General features: G+C 51.6%; 1 protein-coding gene across 1 annotated transcript in view; it reads left to right on the forward strand.

Annotated features, from left to right (window-relative positions):
* The first annotated feature begins 566 nt into the window (after positions 1–566).
* GCLM (glutamate-cysteine ligase modifier subunit) overlaps positions 567–15,403 on the forward strand; it is a 36,643-nt gene continuing 21,806 nt past the window's right edge. Inside the window, exon 1 of the mRNA XM_078783745.1 lies at positions 567–1,061. Within this exon, the coding sequence (XP_078639871.1) occupies positions 948–1,061 (114 nt within the window). The 5' untranslated portion in view covers positions 567–947. The remainder of the gene's footprint in view (positions 1,062–15,403) is intronic.

Raw genomic sequence — 15,403 nt, forward strand, 5'->3', positions numbered from 1 at the left:
GGAGAGAAAACTAGTCGATGTTTTTGATTGGTTATTCGTCGATATTTTTGATTGATGATTTGTCGATACTCGATATTTTTTTCCTCATCTGTTCTCAATTTAAAAGTGAGATCAACTTTCCTTTTCGTATTTTGATTTTTTAATTTTAAATACGTTATGAGGGATTACTTTTTCCGGTTTCAAGAGGAAGGAAAAGTATCCTTGTGAAGGAAACGCGTGTTTGTGAAGGAAACGTGTGTTTGTGAAGGAAACATTCTTTGTGAAGGAAACATTCCTTGTGAAGGAAACTTATTGTTGTATTGATTGTGAAACGATGGACTTATCAACGGGATTCTGGTTTTCGTCATAAAGTCAACCAACGTATTATTAATGGTAAATTACTTTATTACATTCAGGCAGGTGTACCGTACAGAGTTTTTCAGCTATTAATAATTAATTACACTATGCGAAGGATTACAATGATTATGTTTTTATTCGATGAAGGAACATCCGATGAGGATGAAGGAAGGTTTAGGAAGATGAAAAATATCCGTTGTCTATTAGGCGGTGTATTTCTCAACGCCTCCAGGAAAGCTGTTTTAGCGTTTCCCTACATTAACGTACCGAATCCACAAGCGAAACGCAAACGAAACTATGCAAAAATGTTTGGAGATGCAGGTACTCTTCGAGCTGCAACAAGGTTAAAATTTCAAGAAGTGTGTGTAGTGTGTGTAGGGTGTGTAGTGTGTTGTGTAGTGTAGTGTGTTGTGTAGTGTAGTGTGTTGTGTAGTGTAGTGTGTTGTGTAGTGTAGTGTGTGCAATTAGTGTTGCATTGCATCGTTTGAGGACAGCATTGACATCATGGAGGGTTGGGAAAGGGGGCGGAGCTCAATTTGGGGGATGGTCTAGGAGCATAACAACCGACGCGAGAACGGCGAACGTACCAAAACGGAACCCTTCCTGCGGATATGGGCGAAGCAGGTGCTCATGTCGTCGCCAGCGCACGGAGGCTCGTTCTTCACACGGGGAATACACTGTGTAGCGCAGCCGTGCGGCGGGGGGCGGTCGCGCCCGGGCACGAGGTGAGCACGTGATACATCTCGGGAAACATGAAAAGACTGTACAGATTTACTGTGTGTGTGTGTGTGTGTGTGTGTGTGTGTGTGTGTGTGTGTGTGTGTGTGTGTGTGTGTGTGTGTGTGTGTGTGTGTGTGTGTGTGTGTGTGTGTATATACGTACGTGTACGTCCAAGGCATTTGAACTTATTTTAACCATTCTGTCATCAAATTTTCCTCAATCCCGTATTATGAGAATATGGACAAGACATTTAATAATTGGGTTCAAAGGGCAATGTCACAGTGAATAGAAATAGCCTTAATAATATATTATTGTAGCGGTTACCGCTGGGAATACACAATCGCCTTGCACCTACCGAGGACGCGGCCAGGGAGCGATCACCATGCCGGGCTCGTCCAGGCCGCCCTGACAGGCCCAAACGCGCCTCTCCCGGGCATGCCCGGACTCGCCGTTCCCAGGCTCGCCCGAGCCGCCCGGGCACGCCCGGTCTCGTCTTTCCCGGGCATGCCCAGACTCGCCGTTCCAGGGCTCGCCCAGGACACCCGGGCATGCCCGCTCTCGCCTTTCCAGGGCTCGCCCAGGACGCCCGGGCATGTCCAGACTCGCCTTTCCAGGACTCGCCCGGGCACGCCCAGCCTCGCCTTTCCAGGGCTCGCCTAGGACGCCCGGGCATGCCCGCTCTCGCCTTTCCAGTTATCGCCTAGGACGCCCGGGCATGCCCGCTCTCGCCTTTCCAGGGCTCGCCTAGGACGCCCGGGCATGCCCGCTCTTGCCTTTCCAGGACGCCCGGGCATGTCCAGACTCGCCTTTCCAGGGCTCGCCCAGGACGCCCGGGCACGCCCGGTCTCGCCTTTCCAGGGCTCGCCCAGGACGCCCGGGCATGCCCGCTCTCGCCTTTCCAGGGCTCGCCTAGGACGCCCGGGCATGCCCGCTCTCGCCTTTCCAGGGCTCGCCTAGGACGCCCGGGCATGCCCGCTCTCGCCTTTCCAGGGCTCGCCTAGGACGCCCGGGCATGCCCGCTCTCGCCTTTCCAGGGCTCGCCTAGGACGCCCGGGCATGCTCGCTCTCGCCTTTCCAGGGCTCGCCTAGGACGCCCGGGCATGCCCGCTCTCACCTTTCCAGGACGCCCGGGCATGCCCGCTCTCGCCTTTCCAGGGCTCGCCCAGGACGCCCGGGCACGCCCGCTCTCGCCTTTCCAGGGCTCGCCCAGGACGCCCGGGCACGCCCGCTCTCGCCTTTCCAGGGCTCGCCCAGGACGCCCGGGCACGCCCGCTCTCGCCTTTCCAGGGCTCGCCCAGGACGCCCGGGCACGCCCGCTCTCGCCTTTCCAGGGCTCGCCCAGGACGCCCGGGCACGCCCGCTCTCGCCTTTCCAGGGCTCGCCCAGGACGCCCGGGCACGCCCGCTCTCGCCTTTCCAGGGCTCGCCCAGGACGCCGGGCATGCCCGCTCTCGCCTTTCCAGGGCTCGCCCGGGCACGCCCGCTCTCGCCTTTCCAGGGCTCGCCCAGGACCCCCGGGCATGCCCGCTCTCGCTTTTCCAGGGCTCGCCCAGGACGCCCGGGCATGTCCAGACTCGCCTTTCCAGGACTCGCCCAGGACGCCCGGGCACGCCCGGTCTCGCCTTTCCCGGGAAAACGCTCCGGCATGATGTGTATATATATTGCTGCCCGATAAACGGGCTTTACGGAGTGTGCCGGGTTCTGTACGAATAAACATGCTTTGAACTCAACCAAATGGCCTCGTTCTCTCGCCGTCCATGACTCCTAAATTATAATACTTAATAGGTTAAACAGTAATTGTCGCGACGCGATACGAAATGTATCATGATCGATGTAAGAATGCCCCTTCACTTTTATGTGGGGGAGCAAGCTGGTGAGGACAGAACGTTGGGGTTCAGTGGAGTAGGGGGGGGATGTGTGTGTGTGTGTGTGTGTGTGTGTGTGTGTGTGTGTGTGTGTGTGTGTGTGTGTGTGTGTGTGTGTGTGTGTGTGTGTGTGTGTGTGTGTGTGTGTGTGTGTGTGTGTGTGTGTGTGTGTGTGTGTGTGTGTGTGTGTGTGTGTGTGTGGGGGGGGGGGGGGGGGGGTTGAGAGGGGTTGATGAATTTTGGAGGAGAGAGGGGCTGAGGAATCTCTGTGGGGGGGGGGGGGGGGGGGGTGACATGATGTGGGGGGAGGGGGGCGACATGATGGGGGGGGGGGCGATGTCACCTTTGCATCGCATCATGCAAAGGTGACATCGCCTGGTCGGAGCCGATGGCCGCGGCGTTTGCGGGCGCAAAGCTGGCCCTGGCCAACGCCACCATGCTGGCGCACCCGGCGCCCGATGCGCCGATCGCCCTCACCACCGACGCGTCGGACTACGCGGTGGGCGCAGTGCACGAGCAGTGGGTGCGTGGTGCTTGGCAACCGCTGGCATTTTTTAGCCGGCAGCTACGCCTGCACGAACGCCGCTACAGCACCTTCGACCGCGAGCTGCTCGGGCTCCACCTGGCGGTCCGACACTTCCGCCATCTGCTGGAGGGCCGCCCGTTCACGGCTTTCGTCGACCACAAGCCCCTTGTGTTCGCGATGGCCAAGGTCGCCGAGCCATGGTCGCCACGGCAGCAGCGTCACCACTCTGCCGTGTCCGAGTATACGACGGACATCCGTCACGTGGCGGGTAAAGACAACCCGGTGGCGGATTGCCTTTCCCGGTCCGTCGCGCACGCGGTCCACCTCGGGATCGACTATGCCCGGATGGCAGAGGACCAGACCGCCGACCCCGGCGTCCAGGCCTTGCGGACCGCCGTCACCGGCCTCCGCGTCACCGAGGTGCCATTCGACGCCGCGGGCGCGGCCCTCCTGTGCAACGTCTCCCTCGGCCGGCCTCGCTCCATTGTGCCCGCTGGCTGTCAGCGCCCAGTGTTCGACGCCATCCACGGCGCTCGTCGCGGCGAAGTTCGTCTGGCATGGCCTCAGGAAGGACGTCCGCGACTGGGCCAGGACGTGCCTCGCATGCCAGCGCGCAAAGGTCCACCGCCACACCCAGGCCCCGTTGGCCCCGTTTGTAGTGCCCGAGCGTCGGTTCGACCACGTGCACGTCGACCTGGTGGGGCCTCTGCCCCCCTCGCGGGGGTTTACCCACCTCCTCACCATGGTGGACCGCACCCCACGGTGGCCGGAGGCCGTCCCATTGGCGGCGACGTCTGCGGCTTATGTGGCGCAAGCCTTCATCGCCACTTGGGTTGCCCGGTTCGGTGCCCCCTCGGACATCTCGTCCGACCGTGGCCCCCAGTTCACCTCGGAGCTCTGGGCCGCGGTGGCGCAAGGGCTCGGCGTGAAACTACACCGCACCACGGCCTACCACCCCCAGGCCAATGGCCTGTGCGAGCGCTTTCATCGCTCGATGAAGGCCGCGCTCCGGGCCAGCCTCCGCGACGGCAGCTGGGCCGACAGGCTCCCCTGGGTCCTGCTGGGCCTCAGGACGGCGCCCAAGGATGACCTGCGCGCGTCCTTGGCGGAGCTGGTCTTCGGGCAACCACTGCGGGTACCGGGCGAATTTATCCCCGACTCCACAGCTCCTTGGTCCGCAGCGCAACAGCGCTCCGCCCTTCAGGAGACTGCCCGGAGGTTCGCCCCGGTGCCGACGGCACACCACGGTTGCCCGTCTTCCCACGTCGCCCCGGAGCTTCACACGGCGGAATACGTCTTCGTCCGGCACGACGCCCACCGGGCACCGCTACGGCCCCCGTACGACGGGCCCTTCCGCGTGCTGGAGACCGGGGACAAATATTTCACCATCGACATCGGCGGTGCCCCGGATCGCATCTCCGTGGACTGCCTCAAGCCGGCCCACCTCGATCTGGACCACCCCCCGCAAGCAGCTCTGCCTCCGCGTCGAGGCCGCCCCCCGGCGGTCGGACCCCCGGCACCCTCCAGCCCCGCCGTCCTGCTACCCCCCAGCCCTGCACCCATCGCCAGGGGGCGTTTCGGCCGGGTCATCCGGCTTCCCCGCAAACTCACCCTTCAGGTGCGCGGGAATTCTGGGGGTGGCGCGTGTGGCAGGCACAAAGGACAATAATGCCGCGCACCAGTGGGTGGAGCGAGCGTCCAGGCGGGGAATGAAAGCGCATGCCCCGCCTTTCGACCGATCGGCCACGCCCGGGAACAAGGCGTGGCCTCGGGACATATATGCGGGCTCTAAGCTCGAGCCCGCCCAGTGCTGAAGTGCGAGCTCTTAATAAAGACTCTTTGTTTGTACCAACGCGTTGTGGCCTACCTCACTGGCAATCGAGTCGTGTGTGCACAGCACCACACCACCATATATATGTCTGAACCTTTTGAGCGAAATATCTTGAAAAATAAACGAACTACTAACTTCTAATCTGGTGTGTGGGTGTATCTGCGCATAAGGAAGAACGCTATTGAAAATTGGGTCGCCACGTCAAAATCCAAGATGGCCGCCATTATATATATGTCTGAACCTTGTGAGTGGAATATCTTGAAAAATAAACGAACTACTAACTTCTAATCTGGTGTGTGGGTGTATCTAGGCATAAGGAAGAACGCTATTGAAAATTGGGTCGCCACGTCAAAATCCAAGATGGCCACCTTGCGTCTTCCACTTTGTCAACTCGCATCACTTCAACGACTGGGGACCTAGGCATAACGCTTGTTTGAGTACAAAGTGGATGCAGACGGGCTTGCCATGTTGAGATTCTTTCTCGTTTATCTTGTGTTATTATCAGGGGCATAGGAAAGCTTGGTAGTTACTATGTCCTGGTTTTCTTCCACCGCTCCCTCTTGAGGCAGTTCCACTGTGTCAAAGTATCTACAGCATCAGAAAAGTGTTCAGGTAGTTTATTGTGCAATAATTAAACAAAAATCCCACACCATGTAGATGTATCAAATGGCTCGTATGACTCATGAAACAAGAAAACGAAGCCTCTACAGGTAAACAAACAATACGCATTTAAGGTCATCTCACTTGAGTGGAAAAACTAATTCCAAAATCAGGCATATTAGCTCATGCTTTGGCTCTGTGAAACCAAACGAACCAATAAAATGGTAGAAAAAAATAAATAAATTTAAAAAACGAACCACATGACGTATGCCATGCTTGCTTGTTTTGTTCGGATATGCAATGTAAGTACAATTTTTGTGACTCCTAGGTGAGCAGAGTGTTAATGACAGTTGCAACTTCCATTCGAATGATTGCATGTGATGTAAATCGTGTGGATGTGTTATAAAGGGGACTGTATGTACAGGATGAGGGTCGGCAATTGAATTGTGAGCTTTGTCAATTATATGTATGAGCAGGTCAAAGGTATTTTAGATTTTCACAACGATGAAATACAGTATCTGCAAGAGTACTGTAATATATCAAATGCAGTACTGTAATACAAAAGGTTTATATGTATATACATATGAGACATTTGTCAACAATTGAGAATGGGAGATCATTTGTACATTTATTCAGTGCAGTACCAGCAGGGGTACCCGGCATTGCCCGGTGCTGAACTAATCCTGTTGGCATTTTGAAGAAATCGTATTATGTATTTTTTTTGTAGGGGCCTAAACCAATTCCTGACACTCACTCAGGAATGGGGTCGGGAATCATTTAATATTACCTTTTACATAGCTCCAAGCCTACAAAGGCTTTGGCACGATTGATCGTCGTCGTCATCATCATCGTTTTCTGGCCGTTTCCATACTTACACGTAAGCCGTGATTCACCTAATGGCTGCTTTCCAGCTTGCACGATCCATTGCTAGCCCTCTTGTTTGGTCCATTAACTCTGATATCATTGCTCAGCAACTCATTCCATGTTTTCCTCAGATGGTCTCTATCTCTCCTTCCATTCACATTCATATTTATACACCTCTTCACACAGCTGTCCTTTCCCGTGCTTTCCACGTGCTCGAACCACTTCAACCTACCATTACGCATAACCTCACGAATGCTCTCTATACCTAACCTATCTATCGTGCTTCCAACGCAAGCTGCATAAAGTTTTCCCTTTAGTTGGAGAGAGATCCCCCTTGATGTTAATAGGGGTAACAACTCCCTAAACTTCCTCCAACCACTTCTAGTTCTTGCAATCACAGCTGCCTATGCACCACCACCTGCAACAATCATATCACCAAGGTAACAATATTTATTTACAATTCCAGGGATATGTCCCCATAAACTAATCCTTCCACTCTGACAGGTGCCAATTGTTTACCTGTGCAGTCAGCACATTTAAAGTCAGGAACCACCTGCAATCCACCCCCTGATGCCATTACACCTATTGTGCACCCATCAGTTACAGTATTTACACAATATTGAGTTGCTACTTACACCTTTATTAGACAGCACAGGCCCCCCCCCCTCCCCCCTTTTCAACAGTTCCTTCTCCCACCCCACTAATCAGTGCTTATGTTTTTGTTGTATTCAGTTTCAATCCTATGTCCTCCATACCCTCCCTCCATATTATATTGTTGCGGATTTGAGAATCATGTGTTTTTTTTGTAAATATCACCCTCTGTAAGTAGTGTAATGATTCCTTGTAAATACCTCTGTTTTAAGTGTAAAGATCAAAGGTCGTCCCCCTTAGTTAATCCATCGCATGCACGTAGAAAATCATATACTCTTCTAAATAGTTATTTCCTTATTATGTGTATTAGTTTAAGGCTCTGTTTCCCATTAGTTGACTCTGCATTGCACCAAATTGAAATAAGATAGATCCCCTTTCTTTCAAATTCCCTCAAAGCCTCCATTGCCAACTGCATTTGCCGCTATTACGGCGTGGTCAAGCCTCGGAGAAGAAGGGGGAGGAGCTATATCAAGGACGTTGCCCGCCCATCGTCATCAAAAGGTGGAGGCAGCGAGCCCCCACCAGCCAACCAGGGCTGATGAGAGACCATCATGGGCGTGGCGCGCATTGATCTGGAAGCGCATTATAAAAGCGCCCGCGCAAGCCTTTTCAGAGAGATGCGGGAGATGCGGCAGATGAAGCACGCATGAGCTTTGAGACCACCGCAGTTTCGACCACCGCAGCTTTGAGCTTTGACAGCGGTTTCGGCCGCGGCTACGAAACAACGCCGCCGGGCGGATACGATTGAGGAGGGTCGGCGGCTGCTCACCTCGAGATGCGCGATCGCACCAACCGGACCCGCATCCTTCACACCAGTGGTCCCACCTCCTCGTCCGTCCAGCCATCCACCTCCTGCCATTCATTCCCCGTGTAAGTCTGATTGTCGTCTGTCCTTCGTGTTGTCCCTGGGAATAAGTTAAGCCTGTTTAGATAAGCTAGAAATTGCTCTGTGTCCTTCTGCTCCTTCCATTTCCCTGTAAATTACATTTCTTTTCTCCCCTGCTTTGGTTGTGTGTAAATAATAATAAATCCTGTTCTTCCTAGCTTGCCTTCTTTCCTTCACGTCCGTTCGTCCTTGTCTTTTCCACATTGAATACCTGTGGCACGATTTGGCCAATGACTAAGAATCGGGTCTAGTTCTGTTAATGGTTCGAGCCGCGGCTGCTAATCCGCTAGGCAAATAACATCTTGTCCGCGGTCTCGAACGAGGTTGCTCACCTGCCTCTCTGGAGGGAGCTGGACAGCTTCAGGACTCACGTCGGTCAGTCACGGACAAGGGGATTAATTCCCCCTTGGTAAGGGGAAAAAGGGCCGACGGTGAGATCCGCAACAATATGTTTACCCATGACCTCTTCCACACAGTTGGCTATCAGCACCAAGTCATCAGCATACTGAAACATATTGTTGCGGTTTTGAGAACCCACACTTGTAAATACAACATCATTAAAGGTTAAAGGTAGCACCCCATAGGTAGGCCACAATCAACACGTAGGTCACCATAGGACGTCAGTTATTTCATAGTCTGTTTAGATAAAGCCATTCCCAATAATTGCATCTGCGTTGTGTCAATCAAATAAGAGTAGGCCCTTCCGTTCATTTTGGCAGCCTCCCCTTCAAGCGACACCATTAAGCGCTCTCCAATCTGTGCCCCATGGCCCTCCCAATTTGTTACGCGCCTTTGCCAGCAGCGTTCACAACCTCGCCGGGCTTCCGCTCAAACCAGCCCAGAAACCCACGAGGTAAGGCCCGAAAAGGGGGCGGAGCGCCAGGATGAAGGTGCGGCCACGTCAACCAGCCATCAAGGCGGGGCCAGTAAGCCAACACCAGCCAACCAGGGCTGAGGTGAGGTCGCCTGACAGGGCGTGGTTTTGGGCTTCAAGAGCGTTCGCTGGCTTGGTTATAAAAGCGTGCACGCAAAGCCCTCAAAAGGACTGGACTGGGACAATTTGCGCTTATGAGAAGGACTGCTGCGATTTGAAGGGCTTGTAAGGAAGGTGCAGTGTGATAAGAACTTATGGAGCAGCGCTCATTACCGAAGACTGAAGCCAAGCATTGGTATTACAATTACAAAGGATGCGCTGTGGCAACCCGCTGTACTAAGGGCGAGCGCGCGGCACGCATTGCCAAGAACCGCAGCGTGCAGGACGTTGGGGAGGGGGTGCTTGGGGCGAGTAAGACCGGTAGCGCCAGTACAGAAGCGCCGGTACACGAATTATGTACGCCGATAGCCCAAGCTTACCTTCCCCCGTCATTATAATTGTCCGCTCGTGTTACACTGCATGGAGAGCTGCCTGCCAGGTTTCGTCTGCTGGACCGGAGGCAGACTGGAGCCTGGACACCATCGCCGGACCTTCCACCCTACCATCTGCATCCCCGTGTGAGTCTGGAGTCGGAGACCGAATCTGAGAGCGATCGGGCCCATGTCCAGGGAATAGAGTAAGACTGTCTAAGGTTGCCCTGTGTACTTTTCCTTCCTCTTTCTTTCTTGTACATTCTTTCGTTTCCTCTTCTTCTTTGTACATTTGTAATAAATTGCCCTGTTCTTTCTGGTTTCTCCTCAATCCGATCGTCCTAGTCTTTTCTGCATTGGGTAAACGCGGCACGATTCGGAACCGCTATAATCGGGTTAGCCATTGTTAACAGCTCGGATCGCGGATCGCTATCCGCTCGGTGTTTCCACCTGATATCCGTGATTCGAGCGGGAGTTATTCCCTTGCTTCACGATCGGTGGTAGTACTTAGGTAATAGGACTAAAACTCGACCAACAACCCTATTTACCACCGACCGGAAGGAACGTTATAACCCCCAGGGTCACGTCGGCCACATAAAAGACAAGGGGATTATAACCCCCTCTTGATAAGGGGAGAGCCAATGTCGGAGATCCGCAACAATATCGAGGTATGTCTCCTCTAAGTTCCTGTGATATGGCCTCAAGAACAATGATGAACAATATTGGGCTCAAGACTGACCCCTTTTGAACTCCCACTTTCACTTCAAAGTCCTCACTCTGCATTCCATTTACCTTCGTATAAGTTTTTGATCCATCAGACATCACCATGACGAGACAGAAGGGCCACGTTCTGATTTTATTCCAGGTGACCTTTTTTTGTGTACAAAATATGTGCTCATGGAAGATCGAAAAGAGAAGGTCTTCATTGTTTTGTTTCCTTCTCGACGGTATTTAGATTCATTCCTTGAAGGAGATTAGCAGGAAGGAGAGAAGAGTATAAGGAATCCTAACAAAAGGGTAAATCCATGGGAGAATAAATAAAGCAGGCAATAGGGTAAATGGTAGACTTGAAAAATGACACCGAATAACAGGCAACAGTAGGGGAAACAAAATGAGGAAGAAGTGACGGCGATCAATATATTGTCGCTTTCCTGGTGATTAAAATCTTTCCAAAGAACGGATAGGCGAACAAGCTGTTACTCAGAAAGCGTTCAATTCAAATGTATGGCAGAGTTAATACATGCCGAGGAGGAGGAGGAGGAGGAGGAGGAGGAGGAGAAAGAAGAAGAGGAAGAGCACTTACCTGCACAGATCTCCCACCGGTAGTCTCAAAACCCTGCAGAAAATAACTCTCATGAAACGGATTTTAAATGTACAAGAAGAAACGGGTTTTATCTATCTATAATTCCATTAATCTCTGTGTGTATGTGTGTGTGTATGTGTGTATGCGACAACGATTTCTCGACAACTACCGGTCCGATATACTTGAAACTTGCCAGGTATATTGCTGGGGACCCGAGGATGTGCCTTTTCAAGGTTTGAAATTAATCGGACAAGTAGTTACCGAGCTATGGCGATTTAGCCGTTCGCCGTTCGCTTTGGCGTTGCGAATGGACCAAACCATTTCATGTAAATAGAGGGGGGGGTTCTGTGGTCGTTGCGAATGGACCAAACCATTTCATGTAAATAGAGGGGGGGGATTGTCACTGTACTCGCAAGCCGTTCGCCGTTCGCTTTGGCGTTGCGAATGGACCAAACCATTTCATGTAAATAGAGGGGGGGGATATAATTTTAGATAGATATATAGTACGGGCATATATATAGTACGGGCATGCCCTAGTTAAAAGAAATGCCGGTAAGAAAGAAACGCACGATCAAATAATTTCCTAAATTGGGACGTCCCCACAACCAGACTTGAAACACGGACACAGGGAAAGGTAACTGAAAATAATGTGTGTGTGGGTGCACTTAACTCTGATCACTGGTGGGGTCTCGTCAGGGGTCATCAAGGTCGTTGGCAGGAACCGCTCGCTCCCGAGCTGCTCGGCCTCCGCATGCCCTCGCTCACTCGGCCACGCCCGCCGGCACGCAACGGGCCTTCCGCGCGAATCGAACAGGCCGCGTGTAGCTCGCTCCTCCAGCCGGGCTTGTCCCCGTCGTCCCTGGTGGGAAGCTGCAGCCCTCTGACCGCGGCCCTGCCCATTTCCTCTGTACACAGAGAGAGACACACACAGAGAGAGACACACACACACAGAGAGAGACACACACACACAGAGAGAGACACACACACACAGAGAGAGACACACACACACAGAGAGAGACACACACACACAGAGAGAGACACACACACACAGAGAGAGACACACACACACAGAGAGAGACACACACACACACAGAGAGAGACACACACACAGAGAGAGAGACACACACACACAGAGAGAGAGACACACACACACAGAGAGAGAGACACACACACACAGAGAGAGAGACACACACACAGAGAGAGAGACACACACACACAGAGAGACACACACACACAGAGAGAGACACACACACACACAGAGAGAGACAGACACAGAGAGAGACAGACACAGAGAGAGACAGACACAGAGAGAGACAGACACAGAGAGAGACAGACACAGAGAGAGACAGACACAGAGAGAGACAGACACAGAGAGAGACAGACACAGAGAGAGACAGACACAGAGAGAGACAGACACAGAGAGAGACAGACACAGAGAGAGACAGACACAGAGAGAGACAGACACAGAGAGAGACAGACACAGAGAGAGACAGACACACAGAGAGAGACAGATACAGAGAGAGAGACAGACACAGAGAGAGACACAGACACAGAGAGAGAGACAGACACAGAGAGAGAGACAGACACAGAGAGAGAGACAGACACAGAGAGAGAGACAGACACAGAGAGAGAGACAGACACAGAGAGAGAGACAGACACAGAGAGAGAGACAGACACAGAGAGAGAGACAGACACAGAGAGAGAGACAGACACAGAGAGAGAGACAGACACAGAGAGAGAGACAGACACAGAGAGAGAGACAGACACAGAGAGAGAGACAGACACAGAGAGAGAGACAGACACAGAGAGAGAGACAGACACAGAGAGAGAGACAGACACAGAGAGAGAGACAGACACAGAGAGAGAGACAGACACAGAGAGAGAGAGACAGACACAGAGAGAGAGAGACAGACACAGAGAGAGAGACAGACACAGAGAGAGAGAGACAGACACAGAGAGAGAGAGACAGACACAGAGAGAGAGAGACAGACACAGAGAGAGAGACAGACACAGAGAGAGAGACAGACACAGAGAGAGAGACAGACACAGAGAGAGAGACAGACACAGAGAAGAGAGACAGGAGAGGAGAGGAGAGCGAAAATGTCCGCTAGCGCGTTCTTTTATCACCCAAGCTCTGACGTCATTTGTCCTTCCTTATCCAACCAGTCCATGCCAACTCTCCCGCTCCAGAACGTTCTCGCTGACGTCATCCGTTCCACCAATCCCCGAGCGCCTCGCACTCCCTCTAACCAATCACCGCTCTTGGGGGCGTGACCCCACGGACCTGCCTGCTCTGTGCACCTCCCAAGTTGGGGTTCTCAGCGGTAGGACTCAATGCATGACTTCCGGTAGGTTTTTATTAATGAGTGTTTAAATGTTGGATTCTAGCCCTACGTGTCTATGGTGCAGTGCGAAAAGAGACAAAAGGAATAGTAGATAGAGGTAGCGACGTGCAAGGGATCATTTTACCCATAATCCCTGAGCTAATTAGCACAAGAGCCACCCTTCGTATGGCCACACGTAACACTTAATCCGAACACACGACCTACCGGATCACTACTTATTACATGGTGGTTCTTCTTCACGACAATCGGAACATGCTAATTTATGCAAATCTACCTGAACTAAAGTAATCACTGCCTACCCCCTACAAACGTAACAATATTCTTCGTAGTCGAGAACGGATCGCATGGCAATGACGGGTTATACTCCTGTTGTGCAGCCTTGCAGGAAATCATGACGCAGGAGGAGACCATAAGGCGCATCAAGCCTGTACCACATCAATATCATCCCCACCCTCCTACCAAAACAATCACCCAATCCATGAACGCACTGACATCCTTCTCATGAGAAGAGGGAAGGCAAAGGCTAAGTGGTAGACCACAGACAACCTGTAACCCTCAATCCCCATTGCTTCTCGGTGCCTATTTATACTACAACAACTACTATATCCAAAAACAACAACTACCAAGAGTCCCTGCTGCTACCATCTATCCTCAAACCTTGCCCCCTGGTCCAGATGCTGTCCTTCCTCCTAAAATCAATGCCCTTCATGATTTTAAACATTTCTGAGATCTCTGTAATTTACTCCTTTCTAAACAAAAAGTCATCTCCCTCAGCTCTAGCCCTAGAAGCAGTATGGTAGCTGAATGCTGAACAAATTTTATGACATCTATGTCTTTCTTCAAATATCGGACAAAAACCAAACAGTAATCGCCGTGATCTCTTCATAAATCCTTGTCTAATGCTATCACCACCTCCTTTGATCTATAAACTGTCCTTGTTAATATTCAACCTAAAATTGTCCTATGAGTTATCCCATTGCCGCCAGACACTGCGCTGATTAGGTTAAGCCCCATATCTACAACCACCCCGAGAGCGTTCACCTAGGTGAAAATCTATGCAACTACCACCCATTGGGAAGTGGGAGCAAAGTGCAGAGAGCCTTTTCAGAATGTGTTTGACTGCTGAAGCTGGCCACATTATGTGAAGGGCACTTTCCAAATATACCTCCACCTGTACTACTCGTGTACTACTTGTATTCTCCCTTACACATTTTTACTAAAATTGTGCACAATTACCCCACGTGCGTAGCACAAAGCGGGGTTAAGCTTTTGCTTCACTGTTTTTCTTTTTGTCTGTGATTGAGGAACTACCAAACAATCACCGGTTTCACTAGAGGGAACTATGGGTTTGCTCTCTGCCTGTCTGTCTATCCGTCTGACCTGTGGTTTTCCAGACTTTTTTCCCCACACCCTTTAACATATTCAACTGAAACTTGGCACATGGCTTTATTATGATAAGTTACAGAAACTACAACTTGTTCTGTAGCTTTGCTTACCTAAACCAATTTGCCCAACTGTATATGGCTCACAATTGCTGAGTGCTTGGAACAAGTGATTCCATTGGGACCAAGAGGGGACATGTATGGCAAAGTAACTCTCCCTTTTGTTTCAATTAAATTAGCTATTTTGAACACTGTAGAACAAGAATCAGATCACGAACTTTTTTAAGATCAAAAGGTCAAAGCTGCATAAAATCCTCAATTTTCATTTTGTATTTTTACCTCCGCCACCAAAGGTGGATGGAGGTTATGTTTTCACCCCTGTCTGTGAATAAAATATCTCAAAGTTATGGATTGATTCGGACGAAATTTGGCAGAGGTTGGGTATGTGATGAGGACGAAATGATTATATTTTGGTGAAGATCCGGATTCAGATCCGCCTACTAGAATTTTAAAAGTGATTCTTCACCATCGGGAGATAGACCATTAGTCATCGCGAATCTGTTGAACTGTTGGACCAGGGAAGAACGCAAGGAACTGCAGAAACTTCCAAGAACGCACGAAATGCCGTTTCTGATAATCAATTTTTAAAAATTTCCTGGGGGAGGACCCCCAGACTCCCTTTCACCCCCCCCCCCCCACAGCCCTATAGTGTCATGCACCTCCCCCCAACCCCCCCTCCTTGAAATTCCTG

Source organism: Myxine glutinosa, chromosome 8 (assembly GCF_964187855.1).
Source record: "Myxine glutinosa chromosome 8, kmMyxGlut1.1, whole genome shotgun sequence".
Classification (NCBI taxonomy): domain Eukaryota; kingdom Metazoa; phylum Chordata; class Myxini; order Myxiniformes; family Myxinidae; genus Myxine; species Myxine glutinosa.